Source organism: Thermobia domestica, chromosome 3 (assembly GCF_964235325.1).
Source record: "Thermobia domestica chromosome 3, izTheDome1.hap1.1, whole genome shotgun sequence".
NCBI classification, from domain to species: domain Eukaryota; kingdom Metazoa; phylum Arthropoda; class Insecta; order Zygentoma; family Lepismatidae; genus Thermobia; species Thermobia domestica.
The window spans coordinates 183,772,664-183,790,947 of record NC_137456.1 but is presented as its reverse complement, the minus strand read 5'-3'; the positions used below and the strand labels follow the sequence as shown (position 1 = coordinate 183,790,947).

General features: G+C 36.4%; 3 protein-coding genes across 3 annotated transcripts; all 3 read left to right on the top strand.

Annotated features, from left to right (window-relative positions):
- The first annotated feature begins 15,115 nt into the window (after positions 1-15,115).
- LOC145682050 (uncharacterized) lies at positions 15,116-15,571 on the top strand. Its single transcript, XM_081753649.1, has one exon. The coding sequence runs from the start codon at positions 15,116-15,118 to the stop codon at positions 15,569-15,571; it is 456 nt and encodes a 151-aa protein (XP_081609775.1).
- Positions 15,572-16,680: 1,109 nt separating this feature from the next.
- Positions 16,681-17,292, top strand: LOC145682049 (uncharacterized). Its single transcript, XM_081753648.1, has one exon. It carries the CDS (start codon positions 16,681-16,683, stop codon positions 17,290-17,292), a length of 612 nt encoding a protein of 203 aa, XP_081609774.1.
- Positions 17,293-17,334: 42 nt separating this feature from the next.
- LOC145682048 (uncharacterized) lies at positions 17,335-17,886 on the top strand. The gene has a single exon (XM_081753647.1). It carries the CDS (start codon positions 17,335-17,337, stop codon positions 17,884-17,886), a length of 552 nt encoding a protein of 183 aa, XP_081609773.1.
- The last annotated feature ends 398 nt before the right edge of the window (positions 17,887-18,284 follow it).

The window sequence follows — 18,284 nt, the reverse complement described above, 5'->3', positions numbered from 1 at the left end:
TACAACTAATTTGGTGAATTCTATACTTCTTACGATAAACATATCGAAATATGTTGTTGTAAAAATGAGTTTGATTATATCAAAATAGTGTTAGTACTAGTAGTACATAATGCCCTTATGTTGCAGTGATCGAAACATGCAATTATAATTAAATGCACTGAGATACCCGGATGGGGTCTTTCAGACCCCGCCTATGTAAAGGTGTAAACTTTTTTGAGTATGAGTTCTAGGGTTAAGAGCCTTTACGATTGGTCCCTCTAGTGTGTAGTGTAGAAAATGGTGTACGTAGAAAAGAAATATGGTAACCCTAATATTTTTTTTCCTGGTATACTCAAGTATTTTATTTATTCATTGATCATTCTACGTGTCTTTCGACAAAGTCTAAATACTTAGTTCTTAAATTTGATTGGGTTATTTTTAATATTGTTGCTTCCTATAAAATGCATTGGAACGATAGAAGAAACGTTCTACATCTATTCCTTATAGTCAAGCCTTTGATTAATTACCTATGTTACGATTTAGGGTTGCTATGTTGTTACGATTTAGATTTGCTATGTTGTTGCTTTATGATTTGCGCAACCTTTCTGTCTTTTTTTCAAGACTTTTAACACGTATTTGATTTAACAAAATGGTTTCCTAAACTTCTTCTGGTTGTATACAACTCTAAGCTCTAAAGCATCAATCATAGCATGTTGTTGACCCTATAAATAGGAAAGTTGAATGGCCGTGGCCTTCGTACCAATATAAGGAACTATATGTCTGAGGAATGAGTTAAAGCCCCTAAAATATGACCAAACATATGATTTTGATACTACTTTGACCAAACATATTTTACATCGTATTTTTATCTTTTTATGTGTTTATTAAATGTGTGAAGGTATACAAGTGTAAAAATATGATAGGTCATAGAAACCCAATCTCTAATAAAATAGAATTGTAGAGTACAAATAGTTATTTTGTCAGAACAGTATAATATTATTAAGTGTGTATCCTTCTATGAAATCTTGGTTATATATGTATGCCCCCTACGTGATATCGAGCCTCGATATGAATGCTTTCATAAAACAAAGTTTATGAGTGTAAATTTAAGAAATTACGAATTTGATTTCCTAGGTATATAGGTATGAATTTAATAATTTAAGTGATCAATGAAAGGATGTTAATTTATCTCAGGCCTTTAAAAGTATCTTATTTCCCATTTATTATTATTTTTCTAGAATAACATGATTTTCCTTTTATTTAATGTTTTCCATTCACACATTTCATGCAATACATTTTAAAATAGTAAAATTCATTTTCAAATATAAAAGTAAATTTATTAGGCAAATATATTTGTAAAGTTTAGTATTAATTGAATTAATTGAATTGTTTGTCAGTAATGTTTCCTCATTTTGAAACCCTCAGAAACTTAGAATATATAAAGGAAAACGAGTTATTTTCGATAAAGTATCACTTCAAGGAGATGCAATATTTTTTATTGCACATGGTGGTTTACCAACTTAACAAGGCCAAGAATTCCTTTACTTTGGTTCTCTGCCATTGCACTCTATCGAAAGGTTAGGTTTATAATATATACTCCTAAGAACAAACGTGTTTGCCAGAGAACCGTGATACAGAATAGAGCTCCACAGAAATGCATGCTGAACTTTCATTTATAGCTACCCTTTGGTGTTTTTTGCCCTCAAGGTCAATCGAGTGATGATTCAGTTCAGTCCCTGTTCTTAACCTGTGTTCGTATTACTTCGAACAGTTTTGACGTGTGTTTTCCAACCACCATATGAACAGACAATCAGGGCAAATCATAGCATACAATACATTTAAGGAAGTATATTTGTCGCGAAATTATTACACACATTACCCAAAAACAATATATGAATCTATACATTTATTTATATAGGTAAAGCAAAGAGTGGAAATTACCTATCGAAAGAATAAATTAACAGCACGATCATAATGAAAGCATGCCTCTTAATATAACAGACTTCTTTCCCGTAAGAAATCGAAACTCACTTGGTCAGAGCAACGAATTAGGTTGTTATTGCGAGCATAACACGAGTAAGAGTTTTTATTACTATTGTTTTTCTCTTTTTTTATGTGAGGAAAAATCAAATTATAACATCGCGATATCAAATGTATTTGGTTAGGTAACTTTGTTCTAGCTAAACATTAAATATCAGCAACCGTCGAAATTATTTCACTAACCGATCAGTTACCGAACATTTCAAACACCAGTGGCATAACATGAAGGTTAACCTCACGTCCGCAGCCCTTAGTTATGCGTCCATACTTTCAAGGTCGGACCTTGGGCCGGGCAACCCGGGCGACTGCCCGGGGCGCCAGAGTCAGAGGGACGCCAAAACGAGCCTCAAAAAGTAAATTTTATAATGTGTTTCCTACTGACTTTTTTGGTTTATATTCTTGTAAAGTGGCGGCAATTACATAATTTTTTTCCATTTCACAATGGAAGAAGAGAGTTTCATAGCACTAAGGGGACTGTATCGACAAATGGAGAGATGTCATGTAGAATAAAGAGTGGAGGGGGAATAAGTATTGTTTGTTTCTTTGCTTGAGTTCCACGGTTATGACTTAATAGCCAAAGGAGATGTGGATACTGATTATAGTGAAATCCGAACCACGTTTATCGTTCAACAGTAACCTACCGGGAATTGGACCCGGGACCACAGAAGGCAGGCGTGCTACCCACTAGGCCAAGCTGGGGGGGGCGGTGTTCGTATTGTTTGTAGCAGGCCATATTATTTGTGAAGTTTTCCTAGGTAATGAATGTCTTTTTGAAAAATGGGTTTAAACTATTTAAAACACTAGGATAAAATGTAAATACTAGGGGGGAGGGCGCCATAAAGTCACTTTGCCCAGGTGAAAATTTGGCCTGATCCGTCCCTGCGTACTTTCTATATATTTTTTGGCTTTGCAGCTTGTGCGGTCCCCACGCCACAGGGTTGTGGGGGCGCTATTTACGCCAATGCTTCGAACGTAATTCAATAACTGTTTCAGAAATTCTACCATCAGCGTGGAAACGGGAAAATATATTTTTCTAATAGTCCCATAGAACCTTCACCCAGAACACCAGATGCAATATTTCAGAATGGGCTCTGGCTAAGTATAAGGAGGATCTGATATATTCTAAGTAAGTTCCTTTCAGAAAGTTTGAAATTTCTTTAACGGTGTTGTAAATAAACATACTCATCGTTATTAGCCCGACACCAAACCATCCTGGACAAATCCATCTAGAGCAACGATCGGCAAAAATTTATTCTGGCTAATTTTATAAGCGACTCAAGGGTGAAACACTTGTTAACGAAAGCAATGCTGTGCATACACTGCCATGCTTCTGACAAAATATAAAGTGTTTTATAATCTTTAGACACTTTTCCTATTCTTTTTGTCACCCTTGGTTGTGTAGGGCGCCTTCGAACAAATAAAGAAGCGGTAATATTACAGCCAAAGGGCGCTATAAATATATTACGTACTTCTTTTGTTACCTAATCCTAACCGCCTAGAGTCATCTTCGGTAGAATAGAAAATGCTACGTGATATTCCACTCACGGAGGAAAGGATGCTCTAAATATATTTCTTATTCATTTTGTCTGTCCTGCTTGTCAGAAATTAAATACTTTCTTTTGGGAGGGTGCTGAAAATAGAGGGGCAAAATAAAACGTCGTGCCCCTCCTACAGTTTAAATTTTGTTACGTGGTTGCTCAAATTATTACTAAAGAAAGCACTTTAAACTAAGATGTCTAAGGTTACTACATTATGTAAGGGTGGCATATTCAGGAATAATAATAATAATAATAATAATAATAATAATAATAATAATAATTATTATTATTATTATTATTATTATTATTATTATTATTATTATTATTATTATTATTATTATTATTCGAAATTATGTGACAGGAATCATTACATGTAGAGCTTTAAGATGAGTGGTCAAAGAGGAGGAAAAAAATGATTTTTCTCTCTGACTCTCTAACGTAAAGATTATGTGCTGAAGGTAAGAAGCGTCATCAATCTAAAATTGGTTGCTTTTACGTAGAATATCAGTTACTTCACTTCTCCTCCTTCGAGCTACTTACCTCATGGAGTAAATTCAAAACAATTTCAATTCAAGACAAATACACTGTAAAACTTTTCCGTAATGAAACATCTACGGAACATTAAACATTTAATAGGGAATTCTGGTATCAAAGTGTAAAAAAAAAGTAGATAGAAGACTATTTAATGATAAACATTGTGAAACTTTATAAAAATCTCCAAATTAGAATTAGCGTTTACTGGGAAACATTCATTATGCACCAGCGAGCATATTGTGAGCAGTGAGCACGGGGAAAATAATTACGAAACTGTTTGCAAACAAAATTGGGGACACTAATGCAAGTGCGATAACATTTTTTTTTTTTTTTTTGGGTATCGTCATGAGTTTTACACACATGTTACAATTTGATTCTTTCCCACATAAAAAATAAATAAAATAATCACAGTAATAAAACTGACAGTTGCACCTCTGTGGGGTTCGAACCAGCTACGTCCGGCATACAGACTCATTGCTTTAACTAACTAACCTATTTCTTTTCTTACGCAAACTGAACACGTTCTACGGTAAAGATGAATTTTCATTACGATTGTGCTACCAATTCGTCCTTTTCCATAGGCAATTTCCACTATATGCTCTATCTATACGTTAATACTTAGTATAGATTCATATATTTGGAGTTTGCAGATAATGCACGTAATAGGACATATTAGAAATGTTTCGTTAAAAGTTTCGTTTGTAGATTTAATCCACATTTCTCTCAATGACATAGATGTCGCTGCTTCGTGTTGAACTGCAGAATTCCCTCGCGTTCTTGAAAATTTCCCACTTTAGCAGAGTTGGTAATTCCCGTAATTTCGGTCGATTTAATGTTTTTCGCTTTTAATTTATTTATTTTAAGCTAATATCTAACACAAATATTAAAAACGAGTTTGTTATTAATGTTTCCTGCTGGGGAAACCTTCCAAAATTTCGAACATATAAAGAAAACGGAGATATTTTGAGAAAACTTCAAAATAAAGAGACGCGTCATTTATTTTGCTCATAGTAGTACACTACGTTAGCACACTTGCGTACTTAAGTTCTTCGTAGTAAGAACGACAATATTGTCAAAGTGACTTAATAAAATTTTAAAAGACATATTTTTAATATTTTTGTTGAGGTGAATATATTTGTGGGCTGATCTAATAATAATTTACTTGATAAATATACAAATTAGTGATTTTACAAGTGAAATATAAAAATGTTACGCAAATAACAAAAATATTTACGTTGTGTTGAGTATGCAATGGCATTTAAAAGACTATAGGGAAAGCAACCAACCAGTTTCATTAATAATGCTATAAAGGCATTTGTGTTTAAATATTACATGGTTATGTAGCTTAATTGAAGTAACTATACTATCGGTAATGGAGATATTTGCACGTAAATGACAAATTTTAATGGCATATGAATTAAAATGTTAAGCTCTTTCATAGAATAATGAATACCTAGATTATTCACTTCTCTGTATCTACAGGTACGGCTGCAGCTGCAAATGTTAATTCGTAGGTAGATGGACCTAATTTTCTAGTTTTGATTCTAAACAAATTCCTTTCAAAGCCACCATATTTCGTTTCACTTGAGAGACTAATATACCAGTTACCATACATTTTGCAATTTGACAGCTGCCCAAAAGTGAAATACAGATCAAAAGTTTCTTCCTCCACATTTATCAAAGATTTCACAAATTCCTCTTTGTAAGTCTTTACTTTGGCCATTTCATATTTTTCTTTTTTATTCTTCGTTTCAGACATTTGATCTTTAGTTCCGGTTTTGAGAATGTATATTAGTAACTAGGTTGGTTCCTTTCTATACCAAAGTTTTATATTTAATTCACATATTATTGCCGAGCGAGCGTCAGCGAGTGAAGGCAGGTTAAGGCTTGCAGGGCACGTTCTTTTCAGTCTTGGTTACGAATCGGTTCATTGAACGATTCATTGAATGAAATAGCCAAAGTAAAGACTTGCCTTCCTTTAATTCATATAATCCCATTATGGTTTCCATTATGAATTCATTATGAACAAATAATTCCTTCCGTATAGTTGAACAAAGAGCCACTACATTGGATACTGTATTTTTTCATAAAACCGTCTCTTAATTTTCATAAAATTCTTATTAGATTAATAGTAGCTTTTTATGATTATATTTGGACGAAGGGATTTGTTTCGTTACTGTGTAACATTTTCGTAGTTGGAAGCATGTAGGAGAGACAGCGGCTATACTTCAAGAAAGACGTGGGGCGCCGAAAGCATAGTGAAGTGCACGCAAATGTTGAAGTGTATACAATGTACAGAACTCAATTTAACCGGGCTTATAAGATAGTAATCTTATGTGTTTTTTTAAAACATATTATTTTAATTAGGGTTATCCACCTTGAGTACACGTGATCCTTATAAATTGGTATTTCATAGTGACATAATAGCTTTTTCCTGTAAATTTTGTTCCTCATGTTGTTCAACTCCACCACTTCTTTCCTTGCCATCCTTGTAAGTGTTAACTTTCGGTGTAGATTAAGAATATGGAGGCACACATTGGAAGATTTACGGGTAAAATCTATAGATTCACAAAGAAAGAGTAACATATAAGGAACTTCAACATTAGCACAATATGGTGGAAGTAGTCTAATGAGTGTCCCTATAACTGAAGCAATACAGTAGAACGACGACAATTATAGTATCATTGTTGTGTATCTACCGTACATAAAGGAATTATACTCAATATGAATTCTCCCCCAAAGTATTTGTGAGCCACATTATTGTAAATAGCGATCCCCTACGTACCTTCGGTGTCCTAACGCTCTTGCAAATTCGCAACAGTGTCATCAGCGCCCTAACCACCAGTGCTACTTTTCTTCCGGGAGATTAATAAATATCCCCTTGCGCAAACATGGCTAATAAAATAGAACATCGCCAATAGTTTAGTGGTTTTTATGCTGATAAACATTTGCAGATACGGCAAAGCTGAAGCTCTTGGCATACATGAAAGAACCTCTTAAGTTATTTTATGGTTACCCCATATTGTCAATCTGTATGATATATTTATATTTAATATAACTGGAAAGTCATTCATCTTTTTTTTTTTTAAAAAAAAAAAAAAGCATGTTAATTTTTTCTAGTACTCAAAATTCTCCCTTGTTTTGTTATGAATGTTCCATATCCTACCACGATGAGGTGCTGTAAACAAGTGTGGATCAAAAGCTAATTTGACGAAGTGTACGCTATTTAATGTGCACTCCATTTGTAGACTTCGAGTGTGCATCCTCGAAATGTGCACTATGCACTTTTGGACGTGGCCTTAATTCAGAGTCTTCAAACAATTTCGTTCTAACAAGTGGAACGTAGAACTCTACACTTATAGCTATCCCATACATACACAGTTAAGTAGTAACAGATGAATGCAATTAACCCCGCATAGGGGTGTTCCAAGAACCGGTTTCGGTTCGGTTTGTAGTCTAAACCAAATCAATCGGTCCTTCTCTGCCGTCAATTTGTTTAGAATGGATGCGCTGCGACAAATTCGCACCTCCACAGCAAATGTGCTGGAGCACTGTTGTACATAAACCACATGTTTCGCTGAACAGCCAGTGGCACAGTCTCTAGTAGTTCAGGCAGAATCGCTTTCAAAAATATCCAATACTCCCATCCGGTTAGGCATTGTGGTAGTGGGTGCGGTCTGATGAGAATTATCAACGATTCATGTCCACACATTCACAGAACACCGTTCCTGTTGGGCACGAGTTGACATTCCATATGGATTTGCCTCAGACCACAAATGTTGAGTGTGAGTGTTCACCACTCCATCATAGGAAACCATAGCTTTATCTTTGAAGAGAATACGAGACAAGAAGCGGGATATGTTAGCATGGTTCGCGTAGCCTCTGGACAAACTCCCGCCTACATGGATGGCATGTAATGCATGCACCCTTTGGACATGGAAAGAGTACATCTGATTTTCGTGAAGCATGTTCCAAACCTGCCGATGATGGGTATTAATTTCAGCAGTTACTACCCGTGTGCTGGTGGACGGTTTTCTCTGATCTCAAGCAAGAATTTCCTCCTCAAAAACCACAGTCCATACGGTTCTGTTTCGTCTGGGATTGGGCCTGTGTGCTTCCAGCAATCCTGTTTCGTGTAATCTTCGATCTACACCTGAAAACGTTGCGTGGTGTGGAATTCTAAGAATAGGAAACTGTTGTCTGTACACCGTTGTGCCACACGGCCATTACCGTCCGCTTTTTCGTATGCCAGATCAATGTCTGCCAATTTGAACTGAATTGAATTTCTCTTTATTTCAGGGCGAAATTCAGCCGCAGGCTGCTCTGCCACCTAACCCTTGTCATCATTACAAAGAAAAGAAAGAAAAAATCAAAGACACAAATAAGATACAAGATACAAATAACAACATAACATGGTACATTCAATAATACTAAGGATAAACAAAACACTCAGTAAATGTAAATGAAAAAAAAAAACTATACTCATACTGCTAGTCCAATTTCAGTCCAATTTCATACTATAGCAAACCTTTCATGTGTGCCAATGCTTTGTCTCTGATCTCTAAATAATAATGTTTGGAGTGATAATTTAAATGAATTGTATGGTTTGTCAGTGATTGACTTTGGTAGGGAGTTCCAGATTCTTACTGCCGAAACTGATAATGCCTTCTCTGTTATTTTTCAAGAATGCCGGGGCATATTCAGTTTATTACTTCCTCGGGTATTGTAACGGTGAATTTCTGATCTACATGTTAATTTATGATGCAAGTAAAGTGGTGGTTTATGTGAATTTATTTTGTATAGTAAACAACAGTACCGGAGATATCGTCTTCGGGACATGGTTAGGATATTGTTTTCATTAAGTACCGGCAGAATATGCTAAGACTTTCTGTACAATTGAGAGAGAAGCGTATAGAGTAATTCTGTATTTTCTGAATTGCTCTAGTATTTTGAGTGGAGAGAGAGCTACCATATATTGAATCGCAGTAATCGAACAGAAAAATGAAATGAAATCTTTGAGTTTTACGTCCCGCGTAATCGAACAGAGGCAAAATGAGAGTGTTAGCAAGATATAATCTTGTTTCTTGTGACAAATAGCCTTTTAATTTATAAAGCTGTCGTAAGATGCGCTTAGCTTTAATACACTGTTCAGAAATGTGTTTATTCCAGCTAAGCCCATGATCTATTATTAAGCCTAGATCTTTCACAATTTCTCACATGTGTACTCCTCCATTACCTCTGTTATCACACTCGCTGGCCGTATGGTGATGAAATAACGCGAAATTAAAGCGGGAAATGGTAGATGTTTCCTCGCCATTGTGTTCACTGTCCAGAATCGAAGATAGCGAGATTGCAACTTAGTGCAACTCTTCTGTCAGAGAATCATATTTATGCGTACGATTAGCAAATGTACAAAACCTACATCGTCACGGAGAAGATACCACACCCAGAGCCGTAGCTACGGGTTAGGGGAGAGGAGCTGGTAGCAAGAGGGCGCCGAACAAGCAATAAGAAAAAAGAAGTGTTGAAAATGAGTAAACGATGTGGTGCCCCGTAAAAATAATGGCACCCTATTAAATCAATATTGTTGTCGGTTTGCAAAGAAATAGATTTGTTAAAAATTTTCTTGCTTGCTACGCTCGCAATCCTAACGTTTCAATAAAACTCACAAAAAGTTTTTACTTATTATTTACAGAAAGTAATTATATAATGATTTGTTAACGATGTGATATACAAGGTGCCGAGAAGTGACTTACATTGTACGTAGGAGCGTTTTCAAACTCTGAAATGGTCAAAGTCTGAAATATGTTTTCGGCGTTTTGATGTTGATGAATCTGGTCAGTTAATCACGCTTTTCTTATAATATTAATCACGACGGTGAGAATGAAAGTATGAAAAATGAAAGAAATGAAGACACACATGCAAGCTGCTATTTGAGCGGGAATATTAAAATTGAAATCAAACAAGGGGAATAATAACATTTTGAAGCAATTGTAGAATGGGGGCTTAACAGGTCAGAACTTAGCCCAACGAATTTCATCTTTTTCAAAGACTGATCACTACCAGTGATTTTTTTTTATTCCGTTGGCATTTGAAATGCTTCTACTTTGAAGGAATTTATTGGGATCATTTTTCCATCAAATACTTGTATTGCCAGTTTTTTTTTTTTTTTTTTGTGCAAACGTGTTATCTAGTTGTGTGATATTTTTATCTATCTACATACATACAAAAGATATACAAATATTATACTGTAATGAGTACTTTCAGCTCCATGTGGACACAGCTGAATTTGCTTTGACGGAGTTCGCTTAAGTTTTGGTTAGCCAATAGTAAACGAAACCACGTTTCAAACCCTTTGGATTGTTTAGTTTGTCAAAGTTCTACGGACAGTTCTGAACGGTACGATTCGGTTCGGTTCGGTTTGGGATCAGTTCGGTTGGGTTCGGTTTGGAAACGGTTTGGTTCGGTTTCGGTTAACTGTTTCAAACCGGTTTAAGTGGCAAACCGAAATTGCGGTTTACGTTTTCAGGAACCGTCAACCCCTAACCCCACATAATATCGATTGTATACATATACACTAGTTTCAAACAATTAGACACATAACAAACATTAACAACACCATTATAACCTATCATATGTTAATTCCACTTCACAAGTGCTAGAATGAAAACCATAGACTGGCCAGCTGCCAGAATGATTTTTTGTTAATAAATTACAATTATGAACACAAGTTAGTGAATGAAACAATGGTGGTCAATGAAAGGACATGATCCTACGTCGGACTTCGAGAAATAATTTGGTAATGAGATGAAAATAGAACTTTATAAAAGAAATGGTTATGATGCGCTAGACACAACATTATTGCCTGTTTCGTCTCGTCACGAGAAAATTTCTCGTTTTAGCTAGGCGAGACAAAGCCTGTGTCTCGTCTCGTGGCTATCCCTGTGTCATTTCGTGTTTCCAAAAGTAAACAAATTGTTTTCTCGTCTCCTTTCGTCTAATTTTCTTTCGTAAACCACATAATAATAGAAGTAAAATTGGATATGAACAAAAACACCAGAGGTGCAAAAAGTGCAGCCAAGTTCGTCACCTTCAACAAGTGTTGAGATGAGGATGGATGAGCCAAATTCCTTGGCCACTGCATCTGAAAGGAACACTGGAACTTGGCGCGAGGTGTCTAACATATTCGAATACATTAAGATATCTGTTCCTAGTTTCACGGCCGGGACATTTCAGCCCTAAGGCTAGTGGTGACCCCCAAATCCACAACGCTCACAAACAGCATCCCTAAGCCTCGTTAACACCATTTACTTTGACACTTCGTGGAAGTATATAAGTTTTCCTTGTCTGGGTTTCGAACCACCAATCTTACTGCAGTATACTGTATATGTGCCTTAGCGCCTTAGCAAAGTTGATATTCCTAAGGTTGGTGGTGGTCCCAAACCCACCACGCCCACCACTATCCCTAAGGTTCCTTAACATCATTTTCCTTGACACCTTGCACCAGGTTCCTTTCAGATGCAGTGGCCAAGGAACTTGGCTCAACCATCCTCATCTCAACACTTGTTGAGGCTGACAAACTTGGCTGCACTTGGATAAGCTTGCGCAGTATTCGGCGCAGTATTGCTAAATTAATTCCTTTGCCCCTAGAATATTAATTGATTGTGTCCAATCAAGGAGGGGGAGGATGGATAAGCTTGCATATGTGCATTATTTTTATTCATATTAGTTTCATTTTTTTGTATATAGTTTAGTGGTTTAGTGAATTCTTTGTGATTCTTTCAGTGATTTTTCTGGTGAGTTTTAGTGAGTCGTGTTGGCATTGGCTGGCAACAGTGCCTTCAGTGTTCTATTCAAGTTGTCTGTGCATTCGACAATGTGCCGTGAAGTGCAACTAGGTAAGCATATTCATTAATAGTTTCAGAAAAGCATATTTATTCATAGGTTTTAGAGAAACACTCATGTTCATTAATATACAAGATTTACATGTTCTTAACAGTGTTTAGAGTGCTACTCAGTTTATGTGTGACCGAAGACAAAGTATGATGGTTTAGCAAGCAACCATGTGGTTAGCAGCAAGCAAGCAACAATTACTGCGGAAAGAAGTTAAGATAAGTAATTCATTGTACTAACCTTTAAGTATTATAGCAATCATTATATTAACATATGAACAAAGCATATTATATTTATCATATTAACGCATGTACACTTGAACAAGAATTAAAGCAAGTAACATCTAAAATATTCGTTAAGTCTTATTTCTCGTTCCACCATGATATCTGGGTGAATCAGTAAAATGGGTTTGATCATACAGTTCATGCGTGATTTGTAAATAAAGTACATAAATATATCACCCCTTTATACATAAGCATCATCATAATTTTTTTTTGTCCTCCGTCCACCGGATATCAGAACGAGAAACGTGACTTTGAATTGTTTGTTCTCGTGTGTGTTTGTGTGGGTGCTGCTGTCATAGGCAGGACAGAACTGTTCATATCAGTACAGTGGTGTGTGTGCATTTAACCCAGTTGAATTCAAGTTTACACGTTTGTAGGTCACTCAGAAGTAAAAAGAAAAATATATTGTCAGCGTTTTGTGTAGTTAAAAAAGAAGGACTGAAACAATGGCAGAAGTGCAGTTGGGTCAATTAATTAAGAAAAATGCTTCAGTCAAAGGTCAGGCAACAAGAATACAGACATTTCTTCAAAAATTACTGAATGAAAATAAACCTAGCATACAAGAAGTAAGAACGAGGCTAGTTGCATTTGAAGGGGTTTTTATTAAGTTTGATGAGATACAGTCAGAAATAGAGCTCTTGGATGAGACGGGTGAACAAGAATCGCACAGAATTACATTCGAGGAACTGTATTATGATTCAAAGGTTAAGTTACAAGAATTTATTGATAGTTTTGAACAAAAAACGGATTCAGGGACAGCAAATAACAAAGCTACAAATTCTAGCAATTCAGTACAGTTGGCTAAAATTTCTTTGTCCATATTTTGCGGTAAATACGAGGAGTTGTCGCCCTTTAAGGACATTTTCATTTCCCTTATTCACAATAACGAATCATTAAGTACAATTTGTAAATTTCAATATTTGCGCACATCGCTCAAGGGAGAAGCGTTTACATTAATAGCAAATCTGCCAACGGTAGAAGTAAATTACGAAATTGCATGGAAGCTTCTTGTTGAACGCCACGAAAACAAACGGTTGATAGCTTCGACGTATGTACGAGGGTTGCTCAATATCAAGCCAGTAATGAAAGAAAACGCTAAAGACATTAGACAATTTGTAAATACTGCACGTAGTAATTTTTAAGCCCTTAAAGCATTGAATTTGGACAAACCTTTGCATGACGTACTCCTAACACAACATTTAGTAGAAAAATTTGATTCGGCAAGCAAAAGGGAATGGGAAGTTGAGCAAAGTAGTGACTCCTTTCCATCGTTATCGGAATTATTTTCATTTTTAGAAGGTCATTGTCAAATGTTAGAAAACATTCGTCCTACTCTATCTGAAAGTACTTATGACAACAAAAGTGTAGATTCCAAAGTAAAAAGAAAGAATAACAGTCAAGTGAATTCGTTTGTTACTGTGCTTCCAAATGCATGTAATATTTGCCGTAGCAAAGAAACGCATGCTGTTTTTCGCTGCCCAGAATTTCTGAGTGCTAACATTAATCAAAGAAAGGAGCTCGTGAAGCAAAATAAATTGTTTTAATTGCTTAGGTAATAAACATCAAGTAAAGGCATGCAAATCAAGTACTCGTAAGAAATGTAAAAAAGCATAATATACTGTTGCATGAAGATACTGCTCAGGAGGCAACTAACAAAACAAGTTCAAGCAAAATAAATAGCAATACTACTAACGTACCTAAAGTTAAAGAACAGAATCAGATTAAAATTCAACCACAGGACTGTTATTGCTCATATAAGATTAATTATGATCAGCAAGTCTTATTAGCAACAGCGTTAGTTAACGTAACAGATACTAAAGGTCGTTTTCAACAATGCAGAATGTTATTAGGTTCAGCGTCTCAATCGAATTTTGTAAGCGAAGCTCTAGTTCATAGATTAGGTCTCAAGAAAACGAAAAATCGTGTTCCCATTAGAGGTATCAATTCTGTAACCTAAGAAGCTTAGTACAGTGTTGAAGTTCATATTTATTCAAGAACATGTGATTTTAATGCAGTGGTCGATTGTTTAGTATTGCCAAACATTACAGGTTGCATACCTTCTAAGGATATTGATTACAGTAATTGGAACTTGCCAAAGGATATATGCTTAGCCGATCCAAATTTTCATCGCACGTAGTCAGTAGACATGCTTATAGGTGCGGGGTTATTCTACAGTCTCCTCGAGCCAGGCCAGAAGACTAGAAATGGACATTATCCAGTTTTGCAGGAAACGAAGCTAGGATACGTTGTCGTCGGAAATATGGCTTCAATACCCGAAGAAACCAACCAGTCGGTAATTTCATGTTTTGCTCAGATGGAGACAGACTTGGATACACAATTGAGAAAATTCTCGGAACTCGAAGATCTTCAGACTAAGATTTACACGCCGGAAGAAGAAAATTGTAAGAAGCATTTTTTACAAAATACAACCAGAAATGGAGACGGAAGATTTATTGTCAAATTACCAAAGAAGGAAGAGAATGCAGTTTTAGGAGAGTCTTACAACATTGCACTACAAAGATTTAAGCAGCTTGAAAGAAGATTGCTACAAAATCCTGAGTTTCATAAACAATATGCCGCCTTCATGGATGAGTATTTAAGTCTGGGTCACATGCGAAAAGTTACAGAAGAAGACGTGAACAGCAGCAGCAGTTGTTATCTTCCACATCATCCTGTATTCAAGATGGGCAGTACAACAACTAAATTAAGAGTGGTTTTTGATGCAAGTGCAAAAACGTCTAATGGCAAATCATTGAATGACATTCTTCAAGTTGGGCCAATTGTTCAAGATGACTTATTTTAAGGTTTCGGTTGTATCCAGTTGCATTTACAGCAGACTTAGAGAAAATGTATCGCCAAATATTAATTCATGATGAGGACGAGTGTTTACAACGCATCCTTTGGAGAAAATCAGTAGAAGAACCGATCCAGACGTATGAGTTACAAACAGTGACGTACGGGACTTCGTCAGCGTCCTTCTTGGCAACAAGATGTCTGAATCAAATAGCGGAGGAAAATTCCAAGGAATTTCCAGAAGCAGCAGAAGTAATAAAGCACAATTTCTACATTGATGATGTGTTAAAATCAGTACCAAACGTGTCAAAGGCCTTAGAACTACAGAAGGATCTTATTAATATTTTAAGCAGAGCAGGTTTGAAGCTTTGTAAATGGAGTTCTAAGAAAGAAGAAGTACTTCAAGGAGTTTCCGAAGACTTCATGGAAAAACAACAGCCAATCATACTTGGTCAGCAAGACGGTGTTAAGACTTTAGGAATAGCATGGATTCCATTAACAAACTTATAATTTCGAACAAAATTTGTAAACACGGAACTGCAGTAGAAAGTAATGTTGCAATGACAAAAAGACCAGTCGTCAGTATAGTGTCATCTATCTTCGATCCATTAGGTCTAATCGCTCCAATTGTCATCAAATACAACAGCTTCTTACAGAAGTTGTGGAAGTCAGGAATGGATTGGAATGACCCATTAGACACAGTCTTACAAGTTGAGTGGAATCAATTAATGTCTTGGTTACCTGCGATGGCGAAGATACAAATTACAAGAAACGTAATGTTTTCGGAGAACGTTAAGGAAATTCAATTACATGGTTTTTGCGATGCAAGTGAAGAAAATTTTGGAGCAGTAGTGTACATCAGGGCTACAGACGATCAAGGAAACATTGAAGTCAATTTACTTTGTTCAAAGTCTAAGGTTCCACCACTGAAGAAGCAAACTTTGCCTAGATTGGAATTATGTGGAGCACTGTTACTTTCAAAGCTAATAGACAAAATACTATCCATATTGAATATAGAGGTCAGTGGTATACACCTGTGGACTGACTCGACGATAGTTTTGTCATGGATCAAATCACCTCCCAATCGTTGGAAGACATTTGTATCCAACAGGGTGGCTCAAATTCAGAGAATCACATCAATCAATCAATGGCACCACGTGCATAGTAAAGAAAATGCGGCAGACATAGTTAGTCGAGGAGCGGATCCCAACACTCTTATTCAGTCTCGAGAATGGTGGCATGGTCCAGAGTTTCTTCACACAGCAGAATGGCCATGTCAAGAACAAAACGAGCCAGCTAATATTTCAGAAGAGAAGAAAGTCATGATAAGTTTGGTGGCAGTTCATGAAACAAGCTTTATGGAAAGGCATTCATCGTTAAACAAAATGTTGAGAGTAGTAGCATATTGTTTGCGATTCAAACATAATTGTCTTTCCAAGAAATCAGAAAGAAAAACCCATAGTCTTGACGCTTCGGAACTTCGTTTAGCGTTACACAGATGTATCAAGATAGTACAACATACTACCTATCATCAAGAAATATTGAACTTGCGGCAACAAATGGAAGTTTCAACAAAGAGCCCAATCAAGGATCTTTTTCCATTTCTGGACACGGAAGGAATGCTAAGAGTAGGAGGAAGATTGGAACATTCAAACTTGGAGTACGACAACAAGCATCAATTCATCCTACCTGCAGGACATAATTTCACCCACCTGATAGTCAAAGAAGAACATAAAAGGTTGCTTTATGCAGGACCACAGCTTCTTATTGCATCTTTGCGTACCACATATTGGATTCCAAGAGCTAAGAAGATGGTCAAGGGAAAAGTACACAATTGTTTGGTTTGTTTCAAGTGGAGATCAACAAGTTCATCACAGTTAATGGGACACTTACCCAAGGAAAGAGTAAATGAAGCAAGACCATTTGTACACGTGGGAGTGGACTACGCAGGATTCTTTTATGTCAAGCCCACAATTCGCAGCAAAATTCAAATGAAGGTCTATGCAGCGTTGTTCATCTGTTTAGCCACTAGAGCAGTTCACATAGAAATAGTGTCAGACTTAACTTCTCAAGCCTTCATCGCAGCATTGAGGAGATTTGTTGCTAGGCGAGGTAAATGCTTATCTATCTGTAGCGACAATGGTTCAAACTTTGTTGGCGCCAATCGAGAATTGCAACAATTTTTTGAATCTAAGACTAACCGAAAGGACATCCTGGAATACTCAGCTTAAGAAGGTTTAGAATGGAAATTCATTCCTGCCAGATATCTTCACATGGGGTCATGGGGAAGTTCAATAAAATCCATAAAGTACCACCTACGGCGTGTAGCAGGAACAGCAAGTCTGACATACGAAGAGTTGAACACGTTACTTATTCAAATTGAAGCCATTCTAAATTCAAGACCATTGACAGCCATTTCGAACGATCCTACAGATCCAATGTATCTCAGTCCAGGACATTTTTTGATGGGAGCTACACATCTCAGCCTTCCGGAACCAGATCTACTGGACGTACCTATCAACAGACTAGGCAGATGGCAACAGATTCAACAAATGAAGCAGCATATTTGGAAACGTTGGTCAAGGGATTACCTCAACCAGTTACAACAAAGAAGAAAGTGGAAGTCAGCTCAGCCTAATCTACAACCGGGCATGGTCGTATTGTTAAAAGAAGACAATGTTCCTCCTCAAGTGTGGAAGTTAGGTGTGATTAAAGAAGTTCATCCGGGCAGTGATAATTTAGTGCGAGTGGCAACTGTGAAGTGTAAAAGTGGCATTTTTCGGCGCAGTATTGCTAAATTAATTCCTTTGCCCCTAGAATATTAATTGATTGTGTCCAATCAAGGAGGGGGAGGATGGATAAGCTTGCATATGTGCATTATTTTTATTCATATTAGTTTCATTTTTTTTGTATATAGTTTAGTGGTTTAGTGAATTCTTTGTGATTCTTTCAGTGATTTTTCTGGTGAGTTTTAGTGAGTCGTGTTGGCATTTGCTGGCAACAGTGCCTTCAGTGTTCTATTCAAGTTGTCTGTGCATTCGACAATGTGCCGTGAAGTGCAACTAGGTAAGCATATTCATTAATAGTTTCAGAAAAGCATATTTATTCATAGGTTTTAGAGAAACACTCATGTTCATTAATATACAAGATTTACATGTTCTTAACAGTGTTTAGAGTGCTACTCAGTTTATGTGTGACCGAAGACAAAGTATGATGGTTTAGC

Bases quoted from the DNA above. Each gene is read 5' to 3' on its own strand.
- LOC145682050 (XM_081753649.1), top strand. From the start codon at position 15,116: ATGTATCGCCAAATATTAATTCATGATGAGGACGAGTGTTTACAACGC.
- LOC145682049 (XM_081753648.1), top strand. From the start codon at position 16,681: ATGCTAAGAGTAGGAGGAAGATTGGAACATTCAAACTTGGAGTACGAC.
- LOC145682048 (XM_081753647.1), top strand. From the start codon at position 17,335: ATGGGGTCATGGGGAAGTTCAATAAAATCCATAAAGTACCACCTACGG.